The sequence below is a fragment of the Aphelocoma coerulescens genome, chromosome 1A (genome assembly GCF_041296385.1).
Source record: "Aphelocoma coerulescens isolate FSJ_1873_10779 chromosome 1A, UR_Acoe_1.0, whole genome shotgun sequence".
NCBI lineage: Eukaryota > Metazoa > Chordata > Aves > Passeriformes > Corvidae > Aphelocoma > Aphelocoma coerulescens.
Window position 1 is genome coordinate 64,272,734 of NC_091014.1, and position 24,058 is coordinate 64,296,791.

Below are 24,058 nucleotides of genomic sequence, written 5' to 3' on the forward strand. Positions count from 1 at the left end.
CTGGCATATTTCCGGGAGAAAAATTTAAATCCGAAGCCAAGCAGAAGCATTATCCATTTTTTTCTGCTCAGGGCACTGTGCATGGAACTGCTCCTGCTATGCTCTGACTAGATGAAGGTGGGCTTCCTGAAATGCCTTCGCCGAATGGAATAAACGGCTCCTATCCTGCACTTAACAGCTCCAGCAGTAATGCTGACAGAAATAGTTGACAAGGTGGGGAAAATGTTTGTGTTCCTACTGTATTTTGAGTGAGTGAGAGTGTATTTGCTACAGGTTTTTAATGCATTGCATGATTTAGCACCTGTGTTGTATTCTCTCCATGTATTCTACAGGCTTGATTCAGTTTGGGGAACGGGGGAAGAGAATGCCTGTTTGAATGAGGAGACAGTGGAGTCTTTATTTTATGTAGTTGTTTATTTAAAAATGTCCAAAATTTTAATGCATTTCTGATTTCTATGGTTAATGTGGTAATGAAAAAAATACTCTAATATTTTGAGAATTATGGAAGTGTGTCACAATGTCTGATTTCACAGAATGCTATAAACTTAAAACTTTGTGACTGTGGGCTAGGTGGTGGATGAGGACCTTGTTCTGTTTCTTTGGTGGTAACTGGAATGAGCAAGGTGATCCAGGATTTGAAGGGCTGGAATAGCAGGAGATGGTAGTCTGGGCTTGCAACATTGGAGCTGTAGGACAAGGCTGAGTGCCACAGGAGCAGGGAAACTAGGAATGAAATGGAGTGGAATAGCAACAGTTGCTGGAGTTTTTCTTTGGAGTGCATCTGCCAGAACGAACCCAGCCACAACAGCTCAGCTGCAGAGTCCATAGGGCAAGTCCAGGGTTTTGCTAGAGCAGCTCTGCTGGGTCACCTGGATCAAGACCATCAAATAAAGCCACTGTGTGGACTGTCCAATAAATCCACCTGCTCCCCATTCAGCAGGACTGGTGTAGGAACACATCAGTTTTTCTACAGATAAAAGTTTGTTATTTACCCATTTGGGGGAATTTTATGAAGGTTGGTCACTTACTGATTTTATTGAATAAATTGCCTAAAGAGGAATAAATCCTTAGTAAGTAGGTTTTGAGAAAGGGGGACAAAGAGGACACAGATTTCCATGGTTAAAAAAAGGCATGGACTAGTTTTGCTTTTTCACTGTAAAAGGAGAAATGTCCACCTCAAAATCTTGTTAATCTTTCCCCACTGAACAGAAATTAAATGGATTACGAATTCTGGCAGCACATCTTGTAACCCACTCACCTGCTCCTTAGCTCTTGCTCAGTTTTAAAGACATTTTGGGAATTTTTCATGCTTTATTAGTAAATCTACTTCAAAAAAACTTTCGTAATATAGACATAACTGCCCAGCTTTTTAAAAGTATTGCTAAGAAATAAAATGCCATTTCAGAGTGAAGATTCTGCAGTCTGCACAGGTATGTGAAGTCATTGTTTCCTTGGTTTTCAGTGATAGCCTTTTCTCTATGAAATCCTGGCTTTGTATTGACTTGTAGCTAGAAAAGCATGAAGCAGTTAAGAAACTACCTTTGAATGTAATGAAATGTAATAGTTTCATCAGCTCCAGTAACTGAAAATTATAGCTAGCTGGGAATGAAGTATGGATGAATTATGAGGAAAAAGTATAACTCACTAAAATTAATAGTCTTACTAAGAGCTGGGCTGATATAATTAGTAGAGTTTTAACTGTGTATCCCAGATTCACCTTCGTAACAAATGTAATTCCCCCTTGAAAAGCAAGGTACATAGATTGCATGAGAAGAGTCTGTAAAAATACTCTGGCACTGAGTTTTCCATGGCATCATCATCTAAAGAAATACACACAAGGATATTTGGTGCTCTGGACAAGCTATGTCATGCTCTAGGATGCTCATGTTTGGGATGCAGTAGTCCAGTCGCCCTCTTCTGTGGCATTTGCTGTGTTGGCACTGGTAATATTTTGGATTTACAGCATATCATCCCTTATCCCTGGCTGGGTGGTCTCCAGTTCCAAATAGGGGAATTTCTGTGTTCAGCAAAGAGAGGTTTTAATACTTATCCCTTTCCTGCCCTTCTCCTGTGCTTCACAGACACCCATGGCCATTTCTCTCAAGCCACAGTTGTTGTTCTCAGTTTGTTCTGAATCTGAAGTTTGCCCTTGCATAAGGGTTTATTCATTTGTACTCAGATGAACAGGAAGAGCACACTCAGAGCCCAGTTATCTCAAGGGCAGTTTCCAGCTGGTCTGCCCAGCTTGAGTGGTGTCTTCATGGCTGATGCTGAGACAGCTGAGCCTGTCAAAGGGCAGAATTTCCTTCATGGGGTCAGGTAGATCTGTACACAGAGTTTTATCTCCATATTTAGTTTGGAAAAGTCTTTCAGACTCTCTAATCTAAGTACATATGCAAGTATGGATATGCCACAGCCTCTGGAGGCAGTACAGAGCAGGGACACCAAGGGGAGCAAAGGGATGGAGCAGCTCTGCTGTGAGGAAAGGCTGAGGGAATTGGGGTTGTTCAGTCTGGAGAAGGCTTTGGGGTGACCTCACTGTGGCCTTGCAGTGCCTGAAGGGAGCCCACAGGAAAGATGGAGAGAGACTCTTGGCAAGGGCCTGGAGTGACAGGGCAAGGGGGAATGGCTTCACACTGACAGAGAGTGGGTTTAGATGGGTTATTAGGAAGAAATTCTTGGCTGTGAGGGTAGTGGGGCCCTGGCACAGGTTGCCCAGAGAAGCTGTGGATGCCTGGAGCCTGGGGCTCTGAGCAGCCTGGTCTGGTGGAAGGTGTCCCTGTCCATGGCAGGGGTTGGAAATGGATGGATTTAAGGTCCCTTGCAACCCAAACCAGTCTGTGATTCTGTTCAGGGCTCTGTACCAGAGCCATTGTCGATGTATGTTCAGTTTGATCTCCCTGTGTGTAGCAATGCTAATGTGCCCTGGATAGATCAAGGTCACAGTGTGTGTGTGGATCAGTTTGCATGCAAGCATCCCTCACCCACTACAGCTTATATATATATACACATATATTTATCTATATCTATATATGGATATCTGCAGTGTATTGGCACAGGTGCAGCATCTAATCTGAGTTGTCCCTGCTTCTTCCAGGCTCAGACAGACTCTTTCAGGAGCTCTTTTGACCAAACCCAGTGGGGTTCACTTCAGCCTATAGAGCAGAGCTCCAATCTGCTTTAGCCATGGAGTTTTCAAGGTCTAAATTATCCTAAAGATTTCTTCATTTCATTGCAGTTTACTGTTGGGTGGAAATGTACAATGCTACTTACCATGTTTGTTAAAAAACTGCTGAAAGCACCAGCAAACTCCTTAAAATGGTGAGCTGCTTAGCACTTTCCCCCATGGGTTTTTTGTATTTATTGTTAATACTATCTGCCCATTGGAGCCAATGGGGTTTTTTCTATATCTCAGTAAACTTAAACCCTGATTTTGTTTTTATAAAATCTGTACCACAAGCTGAATCAGTTTAATGCAGCTTTTAGGAATGGATGGGCTCACGATCTACTTTGTGAGGCAGTTTAAAGTTGTCCTTTTAAGCAGACTCACTACCTGCTTCCAAGTATATATTTAGGGATGGCAGAGGGCCCCCTTCCCCTTGGCTGGGCACAGGGGCACACCAAGCATCTGAGAGGCATAATAACAAAATAAACTGTCTCTGCCCCAGCCCACAATACAGCTGCTCAACTGAGAGAGGCACTGGCAGAGTGTAACATGTTTTCAGCAGCTTTTGTGGCCCTCTCTCACACCCTGTGTTGGCACAGGCATTGCCACAAAGGAGGGAAACACAGAAATCATGCAGATATTCCATAATTATTTTCCTCCAGAATAATTTTTATTAAAGCATCGCTTCATGTTTGCAGTCTTCCCATGTGGATACTTTTTCTCAATCTCAGCTGGCTGTTCAAGAGAGGGATCATCTGGGCTCTAACAGAGTCTTCCATCAGGTATGTGACTCTTCAGCTGACTTCAAAAATACCTGAATGGTTTTTTATAAAGTGGTCTCTTATAATAAATGAACATGGGCAGAGGCAAGTCCTCTATTCCCTGTCCTCTTCCATTTCCTGTGTGGCTGGATGACTGTCCCAAATGCCTGCAAGTGTTCAGTAGCATTTGAGGCATTTCTTCTGCCAAATCACTTTTGTTTCTTGAAGCTTTTGGGAAAAGTCCACTGGAATCCCACATCTAAGGTTTTAAAGGCTTTTCCACAGTATTGGAATAAAAAACATACTTACTGAAGTTGGTTGGCTTGAGAGCATTGTTCCTTTGCTTTTTGAGAAAATATCAAACCTCACCTTTGTTGCCAAAAGCTTGACAAATGTGTTTCTATGCTTCCCTGAGGATAAAAATTTCACAGGTTTATCAGGGTTGTAGCTTTAGCTCTCTGGACCTTATTCTGCATTTCACAGTGTATAGCTGATCTATTTCAGATCTATTTCAAATAATTTTTTTATTATTTACCAAAGAAATAGTCTACCTGAAAGATTTTTCTTGCTGCTAAGAGTGTGACTTCTCTGACTAGAGGTATTCAAGGCATTGATAAAATACATACAAGACATTCATAGAACTGCACCCTTAAATGACTGACTGTAATTAACAAATGGTATAAAAATGTTTTGCAAATAATAAATGGAGAAGTTAGGAAGGGCTAGTAATCCTGGATTATTTAAATGATCATAAGCATTTATTTTTAAGGAAAGTTTGCCAAGAGCTTGCCTTTTCCTCACTAATAAGGAGTGCAACAAAGGGGCCCCATTGAACTGAGCTCCACAGGAAATGAGGGGGAAGGAAATATGGAGAAACCAGTGAAGGAACGACTTCCCACTGTGTCCACCCCTGGTGTTTGGCAGCAGTCCAGTCCCACTTTCTCTTTTGCCACTGGGAATAGTTAATGATATTTTCTGCCATTGACACTTCATGCCTACTTATTACCCTACGTGGGCTTTATTTTCCTCACTTGCAGGAGTCCTGCTGCCAGGAATGGCTGCTGGGCTTCCAAACCCATCCACCCTTTGCAGCTGAAGCAGTCGCTGCTCTGATGCTGGATGGAAGTGTTCTTGTGGGGAATCTCATTCCCTAAAATGTGCTGGATTGCCCGGACAATCTCCTGCTGCCCGTTATTACAGCTGGAGCTGCCTTAGCATTTCCCCTTTGCCTTTAGGTGTCAGAAGTGAATCACACACATTTTCCAAGGATTTGAATCCCTCTGGTGTTCACAGGTGTGGCACAGAACTACTTGCTAGGTCGTTATGTGACATTTCCTTGTGCTTTCTATTTAGAGAGTCAGTCGTGGTGTCCTTTCCCTCCCACATCTGGAAGGTCAAGTGAAGCATGGCCTGGCTGTGGACGCTGCAAACCCTCCCCCCTTTGAGAGCAGCCTGCCTCAAATAGCAAATAAGAGCTTGCAGAGTGTCCTCCCCTCTCTTCAGGTGAGTTATAAATAGCTCCTGGACATTTTGTTTGCCTGGTGAACCAGCCTCTCTCTTAGTACCACTGAGAGAGTTGTCAGTGCCAAAGTGTCACACGTGTAAGCGTGGGGAAAGAGAGAAAAAGTGTCAGAATTAGAGACAAGTATGGGAAGATGCTTCATTTTGAAAAGAACCCGTTTTTACTTGCACACATCCTTAACTCAAACCCACAAGCACCAAGATGCTTGTATGGAAGTGGTACCAGTCAGGACTTCTTGCAAGGATGTGGTGACTAAGCTTGTCCTCTGGTTAGTCCATATCCCATCACCTGGGTTCTCCTTGTCTTGGTAATCATGTGCTGGTTTTTGAATATGGCTTTGGTACCCTTCTGGCACTGAGAGATGCTGAGGTGTTTTTGTTTCCATCCTGCCCCACTTTTGTGAGGACTTTCTCAAAGGATGAGAAATAGTAAATAAATTAAGGAATCATTTAGGTTGTAAGGGACCTCTGACGGACATCTGGCCCAACCTCTCACTACAAGCAGAGCAAACTTGGAGCAGGCTGCTCACATTATGATCCATTTATCCAGTTCATCTCCCACTCTTTGGGCTCCAACTATACAGTGGGAGACAGTGTCACAGGCCCTGCTCAAGGCAAAGTCTACAATGCCCACTGCTTTTTTCTCACTGGCCAAGCAAATCACTTCATCAGAGAAGACAACCAAGTTGTTCAGACACCATTTGTTGGCATATCCATACTGTTTATTCCAAATCAACTTCCTGTCTTTCACTTGGTTTGGGATGGTTTCCAAGAGGAATTGTTCCACAGCCCTCCAAGGCTGACCAGCATTGGTATAGGTAACATTTATAGAGAGTCCATATACTAAATGAATCTGGAAGATGAACTTCCTTCTCTCATTTATAGAGATTTATCTTTCATAAAGGTCCAAGAGCCTTCAGTGCTTTTGGCAGAATTTGCTGTCTGAATAAGCAGGGTGTTCTAGTGCCCAAGCTCGCTTGTTCTGTCTCAGCACAAAATTGACATAGAGATTACTCAAGTAATCCAAAATATATTGCAGCTTTGTCTCTGTGAATATAGCAGGTTTTAATTTCTTTTTCTTTCTGCTTGGCAGGAAAATGGAACTCAAGGCAATTTTCCCCAATTTGACCTTCCAGACAGTCTTCCTGAGAGTGATACCAGAGTCCAGACAAAACCATCTGAACTGGAGAACACCAGCATTGGGGTCAAACTGCCTATGACAGCTTCAGGTAGAATATCCCTGGATAAACTACCGGGACTGGAGTGACAGGCTGCCTGCACAGATGAGGAGTGTGTACAGTCAGGATACTCAGGGATCAGAGGTGCCATGCTAAATGGCTGCTGAAATATTTAACAATTTAGACTACAGCAATATGGATGGGACTCAGTGATTTCTAACTATCCAGGTTGGGGAGGTACTCAATAGGAGAATGATTTGACTAACACGAATACAGGAGAGAAACATGCAGTATAAAAAAGAATGTATATTTGTCTAAGACTTAGGTAGGGTAGATGACAGCAATATTCTATTACAGGGATAAAACCCTTTCCCACTTGCTTGTGGCTGTGTCCCATTTTATTGATGTGGGCTAAATCACATTTTGGGAGTTCTCAGATCTAGAAAGTTTCTGACAGAGTTAATCTATTTCTAGAAGGAGTCTAAGGAAAAAAAAAAAAGTAGTGGCCTCTTGCTTTGAAATGATTTAGCATCCCTGCATTGCTGGATGAAGATCTGCCGCTGTTTAACAAAACACCCACACATGCATGCAACACATTGATTTATAATGCTCCTGTCTGAATATATATCCACATTTAAATGATGGGAGTGGAGGTGTTAGGGCAGCTGAAATTCTATGCAGGAAGAATCAGAACTGGGAGAAAAGCAGATATGGGCTCCATTTAATCCCTAACGTCAGGCATCTGAGTTTGATGATTTTTATCAGAAAAATGAGTACTTTAAAGCTTTTAGAGATTACGGCCATTTTATAAATATGGTAATCAAACCAATAAAAATGTAAGTTTTTATGTAAGTTATGGAGCCTGAGGGAGCAGATAGACAACAGATGGGATTTTCAAAAACATCTAGATACATAACTGCCCTCACAATTAAATAATTTTAATCTAAGCTCTCTTAAAATCTTGCTGACAGATGTTGACTGTTTTATTGAATTTAATACTGCAAGCCAGAAAAAAAAAAATAGAAATTTATTCAAAAATGTAGAAGCAGAGAAATCTTAGTTGGAAGGGACCTCTAACAGCTTTTCTCAGCATCCTGCTCAAAGTGGTGTGCTCTACTGTGAAATGTTCCATTGTAAAAGCACTTTGCCCTCAGGTTTCTGACATTTTATTGATTTTTGGTTTTACGTTCTTGTTTTCTGATTTAGAAGCCTTGAAAAATTTTAGAAACCAGTTAACAGTCTATGAGCAAAAAGAAATTTTCAATTATACAGAGCTCTGGTTTCTTGGCCTGGAAGCTAAAAAGATTGAAGGTTTGCCTGAAACCCAGAATAATAATTGTTATGATGATGAGCATGGTTCCTACTTAAAGGTAAGTGGAAAAATTATGGTATTCATTTTGAGCTCAATAAGCTTGTAGTGATATTATGCCAGCTCTTGAGTGTTGTCTGTGAGATAAATGTTGTTTCAAGATAAAAATTCATGTAGTGAAAACATGCCTTTAAAGCTCAGGGGAGAATCCACTTTGCATGTCAAGCAGGGTTGATGCAAGGTAGGTGGGCTATTGAAGCATCACTTGGGATTTTCCTTGTCACCCTTATTTAATGTAGACTTCACCTGCAGCTAACCCACCATCATCAAGGACAGCAGGCTCAAACACACCCGAGCTACTTGGAAGCCTGGTCTTTGTTGCACTCTTTGAATCTGAACTCTTTGTGTTCTTTTGAAGGTTTTACATGACCACATTGCCTACCGCTACGAAGTCTTGGAGGTCATTGGGAAAGGGTCGTTTGGGCAGGTGGCCAAATGCCTGGATCACAAAACCAATGAGTTGGTGGCATTGAAAATAATAAGGAATAAGAAAAGGTGAGATACCTGCTTACTTTAAACCAGTACAATCACCCCTGTTATATAGAAGCAGAGGCAAACTGTGACAGTGTGAACAAAACCAAACCTCCTGTACATTCATTAAACACAGTGAGGGCAGAATGAGGAAAGAGGATGTTAGGAATTGGACTGGACCAAGAGGAGACACAGGCTAGGAAAAGCAAGTACAGTTTCTCCAGGCTCACAAGGAGGTCTCTCTATCTGTTGCACAGTGAATACACAACTCAGGTAAGCAGCCTGGCAGGACTGAGAGCTGGGAGCATCCCCACAAGGCTCCAAAACCACAGGAATATGCTGGAGGGCTCCCATCGCTTGCTTGAAAATGAAAAATTTTACACTGTGGTTCTAAGCAACCTCTTCTTGTTAAGTGGCTGGTTACGAATTTGTGAGCTTGAAGCAGAGTCAATGAAACAGATGTTCAGCTGTTCAATTTTACCCCTCAGTGAACACTAAGTGTAAAGATGCTTTTCAAAACCCGCTGTCTGAGTGTGGTAGGTGTGAATCATGGCCCTGTTCAAGGAAACTAAAGCATTCCTATAGACTTGAGAGCACCAGGATTTTAGTCTGGATGCTCATTGGAAACCTTTTCATTTAAAGGTTTTTTCAGACAAGTCAAATTAGGTACCCTGAAGTGTTATGTAAGGCCAGTGTATTTAGACTAGGAATCAACCATAAGAAATCAAAATTACTGTGGTTAACAGAGGTGAATGAAACATTTTAATAATTGTCCCACCTGCTGAGCTTACAGTAAGCTCGTGGTGTTTGTAGCATTTGCAGAAATACAAATGCAGAAATACAAATGGTGACATCAACAAAAGTTGATGTCACCATTCTCATGTCATGTGATATTTCAGGTTTCACAGCCAGGCTATGGTGGAAGTGAAGATCCTTGATGCTCTGCTGAAGAAAGACAAAGATGATACTCACAATATCATCCACATGAAGGAATACTTCTACTTTCGCAATCACTTCTGTATCGCCTTTGAACTGCTGGGGTAAAGTATATTTTCCTTTACACACACTTTGAGGAGAATTGTAGATCTTGTGCCTTACAAGATTTAATTTTTATGTCTTCTTCAGAAGAATTGGCAGCTAGAAAGGAACACTGTCTAAATACAGACTGCATAACTGAGCCTTTGATCACCCAAGGTGAACTGAAAAAGGCCACGTTCAGACTTCACACGGGCATTGACATGATCCATCCCTTATTTTCTGTGCTGGGTATTGAAGTCTTCTTCCCCGAAAGACCTGTGAGGAAAAGAGTAAATTCAGGACTGGTAAACTTCAGGGTATATAAATATGAATAATATCAAATAATTTAAAAATAAAACTGCTTCTTGCTTTTTATGAATCTTTGCTGCAGGCCATCTTAGGAGGAATTCTGGAGGCATTTTGGAGAAGTCAGATCATTTTATTCACCAGCCTTCTTGTAATCAGGGACTCAAACTGGAATTATGGAGGCTTCCCACAGTTACCCAGCCCTCAGAGTAAAACCCCCATTGCTGCATGTGTTACAGCCCCTGCTGAAGATTCAGCATCATATGGACAGCTTGATCCCAAAGAAACCTAAATCCCTTGTGTTGCTGCCTGTGAGTCTGTCACTTACAGGCACACAGGGTAAGAGGTGACGCCTCTCCAGGGAAGACACAGAGCAGTCTTTTCTGAAAGCTGCTATGGAAACACACAGGGAAATGGGATAGCCACTATCTTTAGCTCTTTACAGAGGAGTTGAAGACTGGTTGTCATAGAAAAATGTTTGTCTGGTAAAATTTTTATTGCCTTTAAAATACAGTGAAAAGCCTTTGATTTGTGATCTTTTCCATTAAGACTTGGCACCTTTAATTCCAAAGGAATGGGCCGTGCCTGCTACCAGTGGACACTCAAGTGGGGAAGGCAGAAAGCTCCAGTTGGTCATGTCCTTGCAGACGTGTGCTAGTGCTGAGGACACCTCTCACAGGGAAGAACTTGTTCCTAATATCCCATCGGAACCTGCTCCTCTTTCAGTTTAAAATCATTGCCCTTTGTCCTTTTGCTATCACTATAAAAAACTCTCTCCCTCCTTTTTATAAGCCCCTTAAAGCACTGGAAAGCTGTAATGAGTTCTTCCAGAACCTTCCCTTCTCCAGGCTAGTGGGCAGGGCTACTGGAAGGAGCTAAGATGTGATGGTCACAGCAGGGATATAAAAACCTAATGAGACCTGAATTGATGGGGGGTTATCTAGAAATATTTACTGCTGGTTAAAAACCTTTAGACAGAAATTATTTACTCAAGATGCCAAAGCAAAGAGAAATGACAGCAAAAGGAGACAGAAGAAAATTTATTTCAGTTCCTGAATGATTATTGTTCTTGGTGAAAATCAGCACAGCTGCTTAACAGCAGAGAGTTTAGCAAGGAAGTTCACTGATTTTACATCTGCTTTAGATCTGGGAGGTGTTTGTGCATATCACATGCAGAGCAGCATTCTCAGGGAGGAAAATAGCTGTCATTTTCCTCTGCATGGGTCCTCCCTCATGTGGGAAGACAAGCTCCTAATGCACTGGAAGCTAATCATGCCTTTAAAAATAAATTCCCCAATCTCTTATCTGCTCTCTGGTGCTTCTTCCTCCCCCACAGAATAAATTTGTATGAGTTGATCAAAAAGAACAATTTCCAAGGCTTCAGCCTGTCTTTGATTCGCCACTTCACTCGGTGTGTGCTGAGGTGTTTACAAGTGCTCTACCAGGAAAGAATCATTCACTGTGATCTGAAGCCTGTAAGTACAATCATTTCATCACCTGCTATTCTGTACAGAATAAATGAGCTTATCCTATTCTGTATTGATTGAGAGGAACTGTCAGGAGAAACCCTAAAACCCAGTAAGATGTTTGTACAGAAGCTGTAGTTTATTTCAGATTATATTCATGCTACAGTCAAATGATTATTACCATTGATTCAGTTCATTCACCAAAGCTTTAAATGAGATTATTTGGTTGCCAAAATGTGTACAAATATGAATCTAATTCAGGTAATGACTTTTTACTTAGAGAAAAAGAAAAGTACTTGTAAAATTAAGTATTTCAACATGAGGGACATTGTAATGCAAGGAGTATTCACAAGGCAGCCTGTTTCAGGTTATCCTGTTAAGTCTATTTAATTTCTTAGGCATAACTATAAAATTAAGTAGCCTAGTAAATGGCAAAGGAATTCTACAGACCAGTATTTAGGGTGTTCACCTGTTTCTGGAGGAACATCTGTCATCCAATTCCTGCTGCTGTATCAGCTAAGCGTTCATGATAAGTGAAACGTTTCCATTCTGCTTAAGCCCCAAATATAAATTTTTGCAATTTTCTGAGATTTCTGGAAGTATTTATTCTATTTTCACCTCAAGCAAAAGTTTCTCTTGATTTCCTTTTCAAAAGGGCAAAGGAACCAATAAAGAAAGAAATAAATTCTCAGGTAAAAATGCTAAGGATAAAATTCTGTTCTCACTTTTCTAAAAGTATCTTGGTTTAGAATTCTGAGAAGTCACGTACTGTCTGTACCCACTGTCTTGCCAATATCTTTGCCAGACCAATTTGCAGTGAGAAGAGAGGCTTGCAAGATAACCCAAATATCTGAATCAAAACCAATTAGCCCAATGGGAAATCTGTTTCCAGGCAGCCACTGACAAGGAATGACGTTGGCAGCATCAATTAGTGTAGTCTGTATTTAAATAGAGCAATGTATTAGTGAAAATGTAGTGAGTTAACTAGAAGACAATTTTGTTCTCATTCAACAATTGTACAGCTTCATTAATTTATGTTGCCTGAAACTCACATCTGTTATCCCATCTGCCTCCTATGATATTTCTCAACATAAGGTAGAATATGGAGCTTCTCTGGCCTTTATGCTAGGTAATGACTGCTTCCAAAGCCTGGTTTTCCAGTTGATCCTGGTTTTCCAGCTGATCCTGGTTTTCCAGCTCTGATCAGCTCCCTTGCATTGTGAGGGATTCAGTATTAGAGACAGAGTCCTACCATGAGCACGAAGGGATATTGAGCTGCAGAGGGGGGATGCTGGTTCCCTTACCAGAGCACCAGGACTGTGGAAATCAGTCCTTGCCTTGACTTTCACCAGTAGCAGCTTCTCCTTCCTGCCACATGAAGCATTTCCTTATGAGCTAATTACCCAAGAAACCACTTCATCATTGTTTGGCATCCACCTGGGAAGTGTTCAGTCCTTCAAAGCCCTGACATATAATCACTGTAAAACTGGTTGGTAAAGGTAACCATCTGTCTGCTGAGGAGTGGAGAAGGAAATCCTTCATTTAGACAGCCTTTTAATGAGGATAAAACTCATCTCTGCAGAAGAGAGCTGAAGGCCGTGTTTGCTCATCAGTGCACATATCCCTGAGCAGGCTGTTTAAGGATCACTTCTCCAGCTGGAACTGCAGGCACCCAGTGCTGTACCCTCCTGCACCCAGCTAAGAATCCATAGGGCCATGCCTTGTCCATTTATCCCTCCCTTGAGGCCTGTGCAGCACACAGGTGGAGAGAGGTGAGCTGACATCGAGTCTGGAGCAAGCTGTGCAGGGAGGAACTGTGGAGTGGTTTCGGGGAGCTCGCTGGTGCCCTGTCTGGCTCACCTGCAGCCTGGGTACCTTTCCAAATCTCCCCTCTGCTTTGCCCAAATGCCCATTATTGGCTGCTTCCTTGGGTTAGCAAATGCATTCCAAAGGAGGTTGAATTTTGAAGCTCTCATTATGCAGAGAAGTGTAAATGTGATTTGCATTCTGATTTTCCCAAGTGTTCACTAACTTAATATTAAAACCCCTCTTTTCCCTGTAATTTTTTTTCTTTTTAGGAGAACATACTATTATACCACAATGGCCAAGGTTCAGTCAAAGTTATTGATTTTGGATCAAGCTGCTATGAAGACCAAAGAGGTTTGCAGAAAAGTCAAGTTGATGTAATTTTCTTAATAAGCTTTCTTAATTTTAAATAATGTGGAAAAACAATTTCTTTGATTGGGCTAATATATTGACCTATGCCCCTAATTAGAACCTGATGAACTGTTCAGCCACTGGTGGTGGAGCAAATACTGGTAGAGACAAGTGAGTTATTACCATTCTTTTTCTTTGTCCCAAGCCTGATCAGCTCCTCTACTCCTGTTGCAATCAGAATTACACTTTCAGGAGTGGTTAGCTGAAACAAACTTAAGGAGTAATAATAATCCAAATATTTCACTTATCAAGAAGTTTGTCAGGTCCAGAGAGCCTTTCTCAGTGAGATGGTTAAATTATAATTGGTACCTTTTGTATGAATACTACAGGGAGAGAAACGGGAACTGTGCTTTTAATTTAGGAACTGTTGATTGATGCAAAGGGAACGCCTTGAAATAGGAAAATGAGCATGGATAAGCTGAATCTCATCATTAGTAGAAAAATTTCCTTCAGTGAAACTTGTTGAAGACCAATTTCTAAATAGAACAGTGGAAAGTGTATCACCCATTACTTTTAGGATGGGATTAGAAAATGTTTCCAGAGCCTATGTGAGCAATCCGTGGATAGACAGATTTATGATGCCTGAACATATGCCACTTCTCTGTGAAATCTGCAGCTGACATTTCAGTCCCAACTGTGATATTTTGCTTCTTGTCTAATTTTTGACACAGTGTACACCTATGTTCAGAGCCGCTTTTATCGCTCCCCTGAGGTGATTCTTGGTCATCCTTATGCTATGGCTGTTGATATGTGGAGCTTAGGCTGTATCATAGCAGAGCTTTACACAGGCTACCCGCTGTTCCCAGGGGAAAATGAAGCCGACCAACTTGCTTGCATCATGGAGGTAACTTTTGAGATTGATTTGCATACCCATTTGATAAACTGCACCACCAGCAACAAAGAGAAATCTCAAGCAATAATGACATATGATTGGCTATGACCTGGCTTTTGAGAGGGAGGTTTAATGCAGCCAAATGGGTCTTTGAAGGTCCCCCCTGAGCCTCTTTTCCTCCAGGCTGAGCTCCCTCAGCTCCCTCAGCTTCCCCTCATCAGACTTGTGCTCCAGACCCTACCCCAGCTCCATTCCGTTCTCTGGACACACTCCAGTTCCTCAATGTCCATCTTGCAGTGACAGGCCCAGAACCAGACACAGGATTTGAGCTGTGGCCTCACCAGTGCCATGGACAGAGGGACAATCACTGCCCTGGTCCTGCTGCCACACTATTTTTGATATAAAGATGTGTACAGGCAGCACTAAGGGATCCCTTAATTCCCTCCACAATAAGAGGAAATATTTTGTAGACATTCAACTTCATATGGAGGGCAAAATGCCACATCTCACCTGATGGTTGTTGTGTATCTTTATGAAATGAGGAGTAACTCTTTGAATTAATTTTCTATGAAGGTATTGGGTCTTCCACCAGCTGATTTTATCCAGGCTGCGTCAAGGAAGAGAACATTCTTTGGTAATTTCTTCTGATTATTTGTCCTTGCTGGATCCCCTCCTGGTAGTTAATCTAATAATTAATCTACTAATTAATAGCACTGGTGGCATAGGATCAGAGACCTTTAGCTAATTCCTAGCGGATAAAAATACTTCCAGGAAGAGGTATGGAAAAAAGGCAAAAGCACAACATGAGGCCTACAAACGAACCTGGAACTCTGCTCTTCATGTCTTACGGGCTTCTAACTGCCAAAGTGATAGGGAAATCCTTAAAAATATTGTTCCTAAGAGGAATGCAGTGGGCTCTGGGAACTAATTTACATTGTTCATTTCTCTGTGTATAATTTGGGTTTGGAAATTGCTCAAAGCAAGCAAATCAACGAAGTGTAGGATGTAGTCTCTAGGATGTAACCAATCCTGCTTGCTACAATTCTGGCAGATTATCAATCCATCAGGGCAAAACTGAAGTTAGTGGGATGGACACAGATACTGTTTATGCAACTTTTTAAAGTATTTAGTGAAGGTTTTTAATGTAATTTTTTTGAGCATGTCTTTTTTTTTTTAAGATTCCAAAGGTTTTCCTAAATCCGTGACTAACAGCAAAGGCAAAAAGAGATGCCCAGACTCCAAGGATCTAAGCACAGTGCTGAACACCCATGATGCTGGTTTCTTGGACTTTTTGAAAGGATGCCTAATGTGAGTTCATACCGTGTGCAACAAGCTAGTTTTTTCTTTCATTCTCTTGTGCCTTTAAAATCTTTTTATCTGTTGGGTTTGGGTTTTTATTTTTTGGTGAGGTGTTTTGGGTTTGTTTTGTTTTGTTTTCCACGTGGCATCATTTGTATAACTATTGACACTTTACTGTGTCTTCTTTAGCACTGACTTCAAATGTCTTTCTAGCAGTTCGGTAGCACTTTCCTAAAGAAATCTTAAAGGAACTGATAACTTGTGGTTACATTGGGAGGGAAGAAAAAATCATCCCACTCTGTTTCACAAGAAGGCTGCTTTCAGTGTTCTCTCTTTGCCAAGTCTGTGTGAATCATTGATCCATTTTGGTTTGCTGGTTGAATCAGAACCTTCAGAAAATAATTTCAGTGGAGCAAAAAACCAAACCTTAAACAAGTAATTTTGGTTCCCTACCCTAATAACACCTCTGATGCTGCAAAGGGTTTGATCAGCACAGTGCTGACGTAAATAGGTTTTGAAGGATGGAGGAGGTCACATAACATTTTTCCACGATTTTAGGGTAAAAAGATAAAATTATTTTGTTTCAAAAAAAATGTCCTCATGACCTGACTTTCAAAAGACAGGGCTGAATCTTTTGCCTTGTACTAATTTTCAGTTAGAAATAGCTGAATAATGATTTGTCTCCTGTGGATTTAAGGTGGGAACCTTCCCTGCGCATGACTCCTGATGAAGCGATGAAACACGCGTGGATCCAGGAGCCAAAAATATTCCGGAAAACACAGGCTCCAAGGAAGATGAGCGATGGCTCATTCTCTGTACTGGAAAACAGAAGAGAGACAATTCGTAAGCATCTTCTACCTCACAACTGCGTGCATTTATATCAGTGGTTGGCGTTTCTTTGTGTTTAGTGTCATCTGCCCGGAGTAAGGCGAGGTGAAAGTGTGGAGGTAATGGATGGCCACTGTCTTGGTTTGAAAGATGTGTCTTCTAAGGAAGGCAGAAGCCTCCCTTGGAATGGCAGATGCAACCCCCTTCCCTCCGAGTTATTGTAATTTTGAAGTCAAGGGCTTTTAGGCAAAGATGTGGGAAATAGGAATAACAGTTCTTTACTATTATATATCTATATGTGTATAACCAGTCAAACAAACACCAATAACTCTGGCAGTAACAGCAAACAATCCCAAACCCAGTCCCAGCCTTCTCGGCTGTCGGGCCCTTTCCCCTCGGGTGCAGTTCCGCTCGCAGCCGGCAGGGGCGCTGGCGGCTCCCGGTGAGCAGGGCAGGTGCGATGGTTCCCCCGCGGCTGCAGGGGGCGCTCCGGAGCGAGCTCGGGGAACACGCGGCACCGGTGCCCTGGGATCCCGGGAAGGGATGGGACAAAGGCTTCACAAACCGCTGGGCAGCCGATCCCGGTGTCCGGCCGGAGCCTTGGGAACAGCAGGCTGGAACGGCAGGCTGGAGCAGCAGGGACGAGCACAAATTCCTGGTAGCAGACGCGATGTATCCAAGCGGGGAGCCCCCGGGAGGTCTGGGCCGGCAGGGTGAGCACGGCTACAGCGTAGCGAAGGCTCCAAGCAAGGGCAGGGCAGGGCGGCCACAGCCCGGCTCCCAGTGGGGCAGGGAAGGCGGGCTTGGGATCCTGGGGCTTCTCCAGCAGAAGGAAAAGCAGCCGAAGAAAGCAGCTTCCCTCTCTGTCCGAATGCCAGAGACTGAACTGCCCACACACCCCAGGTGAAACAAAAAAGCAGCCAGCTCTTTTGTTTTTCTTAAGTACCCAGCCATTTGCTTCCCTAAAAGCAGGAATGGGGAAAATTCCTTTAACAGAAAAAAAAACCAAGAGAGCTCCTAAAACCCCAACAGCCACTGAAAATGTGGTGGGTAAGGGCACCATTCCTCACCTGTGTAGAACTGCATGCCTTATGTTTTAGGTCAGCTGCCAGCAGGAAGGCTGGAAGTGCTAAAGATTCACATGGAAAGCCCTTTTCCGTGCTAAGAGCAAAATAGTACCTGACACTACACCACAGTGCATCTCACTTTCAGAGCCAAAGAATGCAGCAGTGGGGGTTGTAAGATCCCAAAGAAAACTTTCACCTGATTTGCTGGGAGTTTGTGTCAATCCTGTGTTTTACCTGCTGTTAAGAGTCTGCAGTCTTACCCTCTCATTTTAATGATTTACTGTTGCAGAAAATCTCTGGAAAAATGCAGCTGACAAAGTGAGAAGTGAACTGGCTGACAGACTGACTCCCTTCACAGGCACAGCAGAAAATGATGTGCAGAACACAAGGAAGCACGGTATTCCAGAGAAATATTTGGAAAACCACATGGAAAAGCCTATTAAATACAATCAAGCGGAAGACAGTGGCGAAAGAGCTCTTCCAAAAACATCTCTTTTTTTCCCACCAATTAAGTAACACACAGCCAAGCTATGACTGGCTCAGTTGCATACCTAGTATATTTTGTAGGTATTATTTGTACTCAGGAATATAAGCTATATCTGTCTGTTCATGGGCTGTGCACATTGTAAGTATATTTAATGTTCTTTTTACCCTGAAATCATCTAGCCAACCAAAACAGAATTTGACAACCATTCCTTTTCCTCATCTACATCCTTGTGATCAGAGATTCTTCACAAGCAGCAGCAATAAAATGGAGACCATAGAGGTGGAGAGTGGCTTATTCTTGGTGTTATAACAGACTTCTGAATTCTATATTTTCCTGGATCTAATGAGTGTTGACTGAAGAATCTGAATCCTTTTACTTACAGCAGCATAAGTCAGGAATAATTAATAGATAAGATTACTGGATATATTTATGTATAAAAAAAGTAAGAAAAATCAAACCCAGCATCCTCATTTTCCTCCTTCTCCATCTTCCTCTTTTTATATGAAGCCACTAGATGGAAACCATTGTCACACCTTCCTAGCAGATTTAGAAATGTAAATTATGCTCTTTAGCTCTCTAGCAACAACAAAGCAGAGTGATATTCTGAGCCCATTTCTGCAGGGGCTCAACAGGAAGAACGGATTAAAGCAAGCTGGTTTGATTTGGGAAAATTGTCCTTCATGGGAAGTTTAACTTAATACTCAGAAAAAACCGCAACAAAAACCAAATGGATTTCTATGGGTTAATGTGTTTAATTTAGATATTTCACTCTTTGAACAACAGACTGTCTTTTCACTGCATTTGTAAAGCACCCACCTCACTACACCTCTTACATTTCTGGAGCTTATAGCTAGAAATTCAGTTTAAAAGGAATAATGAGAAAATTGTCCTACCAAAAGCAGCTGCTACTTTAGCAGTGACACTGCAGCAGCCCCAAGGGAAATAGGTGTTGAGAGGTGTTTAGAGTCACCATAGATAGCAGCACACTCCCACAGGCTCTTTTGCAAAAGGAAAATCCAAAGGATATGGAAACGGCCCTCAAACAGTTCCAAGTGTTACAGGAGTAAGCAAGCTGACAGGTACAGCTGAATCAGTTAATGGTTGAAGTCACCTCGGGGAAAGTGGACTGCTGTGATCATCCCCTCAGCTTCAGGCAAATCCTGGGACTCCTGAAGAAACACCTGGAAAAATTAGTGACCCAGGAAGGGCAATAGCCCATTATTGAGGGTAATTGAGTGGAGAATTACAAGGGTATTTTGGCAGACAGATACCATCCTGTTGTGATGCAGACATTCCTGACAAGTAGGCCAGCTTGTAGTGCCAGAATTATCTGTACCTCTGGTTTCAGAGAGACTCCTTTGCAGCTGAATCCTCCTGGAGACCATAAAATGCTCCCATTCCCATTCGTCAGCAGAATGATGTACTGAGAAAAATGAGTTCTGTTCTGCACCATGTTATGGCACAGTAGAGCCAGGGTGGGTGCACTGCAAAGTGGGGACAGAGCCCTCATCACATTTCTCAGACCCATGAAGCAATCATTTACTGTTTTGGTGCAGTTGCTGTTCATTCTTCATCTGCTGTGTCACATTTCCCTTCATTGCTTAGGCTGCCCTAAGTTACAGTATCTGATTCTCACAATTGTGCACTCGGCCATTTGTCTGCTCTACTTCAGGGGCAAAGTTTGGAGTCAGTTATATCAAGGTGCCCTCGACACCTGGAATGGATGTCACCCTAATGAAGGTGTAAACCTCATTTGATAAATGGGCTTCCGTGCTGGAGCTGTTTTCTTCACAATTAGTGTATTTCAATAGCTCTTTGTAGTCAGCATCACCGTATTATTTCTCATGGCCTATGCTGATGGGTTTTTTTAAGGCATTCAGCATTGAGGGAAAAGTGGCAAAGTCATCTGAGCCTGTAATTCAGTTTGATCATCCTTCCATACAGAAGGCAGACGGATGGCATTTCACTGTAGCTACCATGAATTTGCTGGCCTTCCTTCCTTGCTGACCTGCTGTTCTGTTTTAATTCCTGCAGCCTTCATGGTGATCTCCATCTTCAAAATCTTTCCTAATAAGGGCTCTTGTGGATAACTGTTGGATTTTTTTCAGAGATGGCAAAAATAAATCGAAATTACTTGGTGGAAATATCTAGCCCCGAGATATCATCACTGCTTTCACATTCCTTTGCAGAAACAAGCAGACCCATCAGACACAGGTAGCATGCTCATCTCTGTGCCATTTGAAAGGAGATAATGAGAAAATTCTCTGTGTAAGAGGACAACCTACAAAATGCTGAGAAGAATCCTCTGACTCATGCTCAGCTTGAGCCACCCTCAGACTTTTCACGACGCAGACTCTCAGAGAAAAGAAGCACTGATAATTTGCTTTCTTGAAAAGTCCAATCCATGCATCATCTTTTGTTTCTCTGTGTATTGCCATTTTTTAACCACATTTGCCAAGACAATGAGGTGGCTGCTTTCTTGTCCATGTCTGCACATTGGCCTGTCTGTCTGGTCTAGTGGAAGGTGTCCCTGCCCATGGCAGGAGAGTTGAAGTGATGATCTTTAAGGCCCCTCCCAAACCCAAACCATTCTATGATTTTATGATTCCGTCTTCCAGTTGTTAGGCATTTTTACAGCACAGATAAGTGATTTCGGGTGTAAGGCTGGGAGGGGTATCACAGTATGAAGAAGTTTTAGGAGTCCATGTGACTGAGTTCAAGAGAATGTGCAGGGACCAGCACTGTTGCAGCAGTGGGTATTTACAGGATGTCAGATACAGATCTTTAGTTAATCAATGTGAGAACACAAAGACTCAGTGACCAAGCTGTTAGAACACTTCCGTCTCTGAAACATCATCACAAAACCAATTGTCCGTAAATAACAGCCTTTCTGGAACTGAATGCTTTCTGCATAATTTAACTTCACCTCTGCTCCTGGGAGGCTGTGTGGGTATGACTGAAATACATCAAATGCACAGTCATTACAGAGCCCACATCGGTGGCCTTCAAAAACAGAGACTCTCCTGATTACTCCTGATCTACTGTGCAAGGCGTTACCAGCAGGCATCAATTTCTGCAGATCCGGGCGTGCCTGTGCCCTCCTATTTCCTGTGGGAGACAAGTAAAGCCAATTTGTCAGCCTGGGAACTGCTCATCTTTGACTCTCTCTGTGCTCCCAGTGCTCTGAGCTTTCAGATGACAAGTCTGTCCAGAAAATGGCTATGCAGACACTGTTTATATCTGTTCCAAAGTGTCTTTATATGTCACCTGGGATGCTCCTGCCCTCAACAGTGTTTTTGGCACCCCTTTGAAGCTTGAAAAAGGAAAAGGGGAAAAAAACCTACAGTCCTACAATTCCCCGTTCTGTAAATATCCCTCACATGCTGATGTATCTGTCCTTGCTAACCCATTTTGCAAATTGCTTATTATAAAGATAAATATCCTCCTCTCTATCCTCAGAGGTTTTTTGGGCATCCAGGATTTTCAGCCTGTGAAGAAGGAAAGGGCTTTTCACAGTTGCAGTGGGACAACTCCTGGAACAGGAGGATTTGTGCAACACAGCTATGGATAAACAAGCCCACAACAGTGAAAGAGCTGAGAAGTTACATTAAGCAAAGGTGAAGTCCTTTTATGAGGTAGCTTGTGAAAAAGTCTCCCTTATGCCACCTCCTTTCCTTCAGGATTGCATGCATTACTCAACAAGGAGCTTTACATCTCCTCTGCTGCTTCCATATGATCCATAGGATTTGGCAGAAATCATCCTGCAGATGTGTAGCAAAAGGTGAGTCAGCTTGGCACCATCTTCCACAAGGGCTATAGTTTTCTGAAATAAAGAGAATCTGGGATAGATTCAGACATGGAAAAGAGGGCTGTCAAAGAAGTGAGTGGCTGAATGTAAGGATATTTTTTTAGCCTAGTTACCCAAGGTTCAAGTTACCACTCTGTTAAGTATCTATTTGGATATCAGCCTTCAGACATTTTTAAACCCAGTTTCTTTTTCAGTTGAATTTTTTGTTAAAATTTGTTCTAAAAGAACAAGCAGGGGTGTTAAATAACCTCACCAGAATGCAAATATTGCGAAATGATACTGACATTGCTTCAACTGGTTCTACATAACTGGATTCTGCTGCTTCCTGCACTGCAACAGGGAGTTGCTGAGCTGGGGAGGTGTGGGGTGGAAGTTGGCTGTGTGTCTGGGACGTGTGTGCTGCCTGCAAAGGATTTCAGCAGTGGAACAATCAGGGCTGTTTTGAGAGTACTGGGCATAGCATTTTCCTCCTTCTACTCCCAAGTTTGTTGCACGTCATCATAACCCCCAGAGAGAAAACTCAGAGAAACTTCACTGCTTTCCTCTCCTGTCTGTCTGTTGCCTGAGGCAGATACTCAGAGGTGCCATTGCATCCTGTGGTTCTGACTGTCCTCCTTCTTTTCACACTTGGCTCCTGTGTGAGCATTTAGTTTTCTAAAGGAAGCAGATTTTATCTTCCTCCCTCTTCTCAAGTCATCTATAATTTTAAAATCTTCCTTGGCATGCTGCTCACTGCCAATCTGTGGTATCTTCCTGCTGCTGCACATCTCCCACGCCCCTTAGCAGTGCCATGCAAACACCACCACATCCTGTTCCACCCAAGAGACCATGCAATTCCAGTCCTTGTCACACAGCTAAACCACCTCTCCTTGCAATTCCAGGACAGTTGCATATTCCAGCAGCATGTCAGTTGCATCCTCCAATCTCACACTCTGCTCTATGTGAGAAAGGGATTTTCTGCTTAAAAGCGGAAGAACAAGAAACAGGGAAAATTCCTCACATGGGCAGCTCTACAAGATGCAGATTCCCTTGCCTTTCTCCCTTCCCACTTCATGATTAATTCTGTCTTTGGTTCATCTCCCAGAGAGGCCAAAGTCTCTCAGTTTTGATATCCCTGTGCTGTCCTAATCTTCAAATATTCACTTTGCATTACTGTATCCTTCAGCCCTGCCTGCTTCCCCCCAAACAGAGTCTTGGGCCTCTCTGGAGCAGACAGTATAAAAAATGTCAGCATTTTATTAAAGAATTTAAAAAAGAAGCCATAAATATATTTGCTCTCTAAAGTAGGACTGTCAACAACATGACCTGGGATCCAAACAATCTGTATGCAATTTGATCTCTTTAAACCCTGTCCCTGAGGATCAGAACAGGTAGCTCTCCTTCTCTGTGGTTCATCTGTTCTTCACATGCCTGTCCCAGAAAAATAGTATAAAGGGCTTTTCTGCCTTTCCCCTGCAAGTTAATTGAAATAAACCACCATGTCCTCCAAAATCCACAGATCTGGAATAAGTTTTGTAGTGGATTATGCAGCTGGGCAAATTGGAGATGGACAAAGCACTTCCTGGCAGAACTGGTCAGAAACTGCTGAGGGTCTTTGTTTTTATGTCACTACACTGAAAGGTCTCAGGCAGCGCAAAAGATGATGTCCTTTTCTCCTTTGACTCACTCCCACCAACATTTAACACAGGGAGAAGAGGCATTTTTCTTATTCTACTCTTCCAGATTACTGTCACAAGAGTCCTTTTCATGTGCCCTGGCAGCTTCCTCTAATAAGCCATGGCATTAAGACTTAGGCTGTTTCCAACAAATTTGTCCATAATCATCCCACCAGAGTGGCACAGTCAGGGTTCATTTCAGAATATGCAATGGAAAGACAAGTTCGTCAGAAGAGCCCTTTTTCCTTGGTGAAGAGAGCCAACATTCACCCACCCTGAGCAGTACTGGGTAGGAGGTAAACACTTTGCTGCCTTGTTTTGGTTCAGTAGTACAAAACAGCTGTTAAAAATGTTTAAAGATGTATATGAGATGGCTTAGCACAGTTTCACTCAGGCAGGGTGCCAGGGCATGTTATATAAAGTGTTGATCTTTCCTACATTTTAGATTGAATATAGAACAGTCGGGTTCCAGCCCTCCTTCCTGGCAACAGGCCCAGCCTCGGGCACTTCCATATAAACAGGTCCCCTTGTAGCTGCCCGAGGTGTCAGCAAGACTCAGAAACTGCAGTGATGATGGTGATGCCCTTCTCAGGGATCAAGAGAATGCTCT

The 24,058-nt window shown here is 42.5% G+C and overlaps 1 protein-coding gene across 1 annotated transcript in view; it reads left to right on the top strand.

The window, feature by feature from the left end:
* DYRK4 (dual specificity tyrosine phosphorylation regulated kinase 4) overlaps positions 1-18,262 on the top strand; it is a 31,133-nt gene extending 12,871 nt beyond the window's left edge. The window contains exons 3-16 of the mRNA XM_069003961.1: positions 72-213; positions 3,865-3,948; positions 5,281-5,430; positions 6,542-6,677; positions 7,833-7,996; positions 8,354-8,490; positions 9,366-9,506; positions 11,126-11,264; positions 13,334-13,415; positions 14,144-14,316; positions 14,878-14,938; positions 15,483-15,612; positions 16,301-16,446; positions 17,788-18,262. Of these exons, the coding sequence (XP_068860062.1) occupies positions 190-213; positions 3,865-3,948; positions 5,281-5,430; positions 6,542-6,677; positions 7,833-7,996; positions 8,354-8,490; positions 9,366-9,506; positions 11,126-11,264; positions 13,334-13,415; positions 14,144-14,316; positions 14,878-14,938; positions 15,483-15,612; positions 16,301-16,446; positions 17,788-18,014 (1,794 nt within the window). The 5' untranslated portion in view covers positions 72-189 and the 3' untranslated portion in view covers positions 18,015-18,262. The remainder of the gene's footprint in view (positions 1-71; positions 214-3,864; positions 3,949-5,280; positions 5,431-6,541; positions 6,678-7,832; positions 7,997-8,353; positions 8,491-9,365; positions 9,507-11,125; positions 11,265-13,333; positions 13,416-14,143; positions 14,317-14,877; positions 14,939-15,482; positions 15,613-16,300; positions 16,447-17,787) is intronic.
* The last annotated feature ends 5,796 nt before the right edge of the window (positions 18,263-24,058 follow it).